The 1,328-nt window shown below is 37.3% G+C and overlaps 1 protein-coding gene across 1 annotated transcript; it reads right to left on the reverse strand.

Annotated features, from left to right (window-relative positions):
- Window positions 1-299: 299 nt before the first annotated feature.
- On the reverse strand, window positions 300-1,034 carry LOC105206674. The gene is made up of 3 exons (XM_011176156.3): window positions 748-1,034; window positions 584-666; window positions 300-462 (listed from the first exon to the last, which is right to left on the reverse strand). Exons 1-3 carry the CDS (start codon window positions 860-862, stop codon window positions 316-318), a joined length of 345 nt encoding a protein of 114 aa, XP_011174458.1. The 5' UTR covers window positions 863-1,034; the 3' UTR covers window positions 300-315.
- Window positions 1,035-1,328: the final 294 nt, after the last annotated feature.

A 1,328-nucleotide genomic window follows, 5' to 3' on the forward strand; every position in this document is an offset into this window, starting at 1 on the left:
GCACGATTGGACACCGCACGATTGGATTCCACCACTCACAGCGGCCAATGCCTAGAGTTTTTCCGTTGGTTTGGTTAGATAAGTCACGATGATTGGTTGGTGTTCAATCGTGCTGTGTCCAAAAGAGTGTCACCCTGATCATAACCCACATAACAGCCATGATCCATGACAATATTGATATCAATTGTCGCTTTACATAATGCACAAAAGTTTTCTTGAACAGCAGCCATTCCTTGAACTTAATAAGTACAATTTTAATTGTAATAGTGAATTCACTGTTTCTGTAGGAGATATCTCTGTTTGGTATATATGTATTTAATTTTTATTACAAGTCTTCAAAACTAATAGCTCAAATTTCTTGACTAGTGCGAGCACAACGGTCTTTACGAATAATAATTGCAGCCACATCCAATAATATTTTTGCAAACTTTTATTTGTGCCGCATGGGAACTGTTTGACTGCCTAAAAAATAAATTGAGCGTTTTAGATTAGATTGTCAAACCGTAAACAAGATAAGCTTTTAATTACATACAATTCCATTTTAATAGTTGCGTTTTTAAAATTAATTGACCAATTAACTTACCTGCTGTAGGCGATCTCTCTCTTTGGTGTGTATATAATTTTTATTATAAATCTTCAAAACTAGCTTAAGGTTATTGACACGTGCTAGACGCAATTCACAAGAAAAGATATTATTGTATTTTATGTAGAAACGCAAAACTGAATGTAGAAACTCGAATACTTTACCGATTGTGATGCAATCAACGATTACAAAAAACATGTTTCGGTAACAGATGAACATGTTAAATAAATATATTTCAGCGCTTAAGCGCCGAAAAACTGTGAAAAATTCAATCCTCATGACAATGCCGTTCCTTTAGCGTTATTTACCTGCTATTTATCCCCACTACCTGTTTTTCACCAATCAACGCTTGGTGTCAAAGCGCCGGTGTCTGCATGAGGATCCAGCCTTAAGGGCCTCGCACATGAAATGCATAACATAACATAAGCACAACATAAAACCGACGGACCAATGAAAATGTTATGTAAATCAATATGGCGACTTTATGTTGAATGCTCATTGGCCCAACGGTCTTATGTTGTGCTTATGTTATGTTATGCATTTTATGTGCGAGGCTCTTTATGCTTCTCTTATGCTCTGTTATGCATTTCATGTGCGAGGTCTTTATAGGGGGCTCTTGAGGCCCTATAAAGTAGAGTCCCTAGAAGTAGAGAGTCTGGACATCTCGGGGTTCAACGTGATTGGATACACGTGATTGTGCACCTAAAATGGCAGCACCAATACGGATCCCTGTTTAATCCTCTTT

The sequence above is a fragment of the Solenopsis invicta genome, chromosome 6, assembly GCF_016802725.1.
Source record: "Solenopsis invicta isolate M01_SB chromosome 6, UNIL_Sinv_3.0, whole genome shotgun sequence".
Lineage (NCBI taxonomy): Eukaryota > Metazoa > Arthropoda > Insecta > Hymenoptera > Formicidae > Solenopsis > Solenopsis invicta.

Coding starts and splice junctions, on each gene's coding strand:
- LOC105206674 (XM_011176156.3), bottom strand. CDS start 862: ATGAGGATTGAATTTTTCACAGTTTTTCGGCGCTTAAGCGCTGAAATA. Junction 667..747: donor CGTTGATTGCATCACAATCG/GTAAAGTATTCG, acceptor AATTGCGTCTAG/CACGTGTCAATAACCTTAAG. Junction 463..583: donor AGAGAGATCGCCTACAGCAG/GTAAGTTAATTG, acceptor TTTATTTTTTAG/GCAGTCAAACAGTTCCCATG.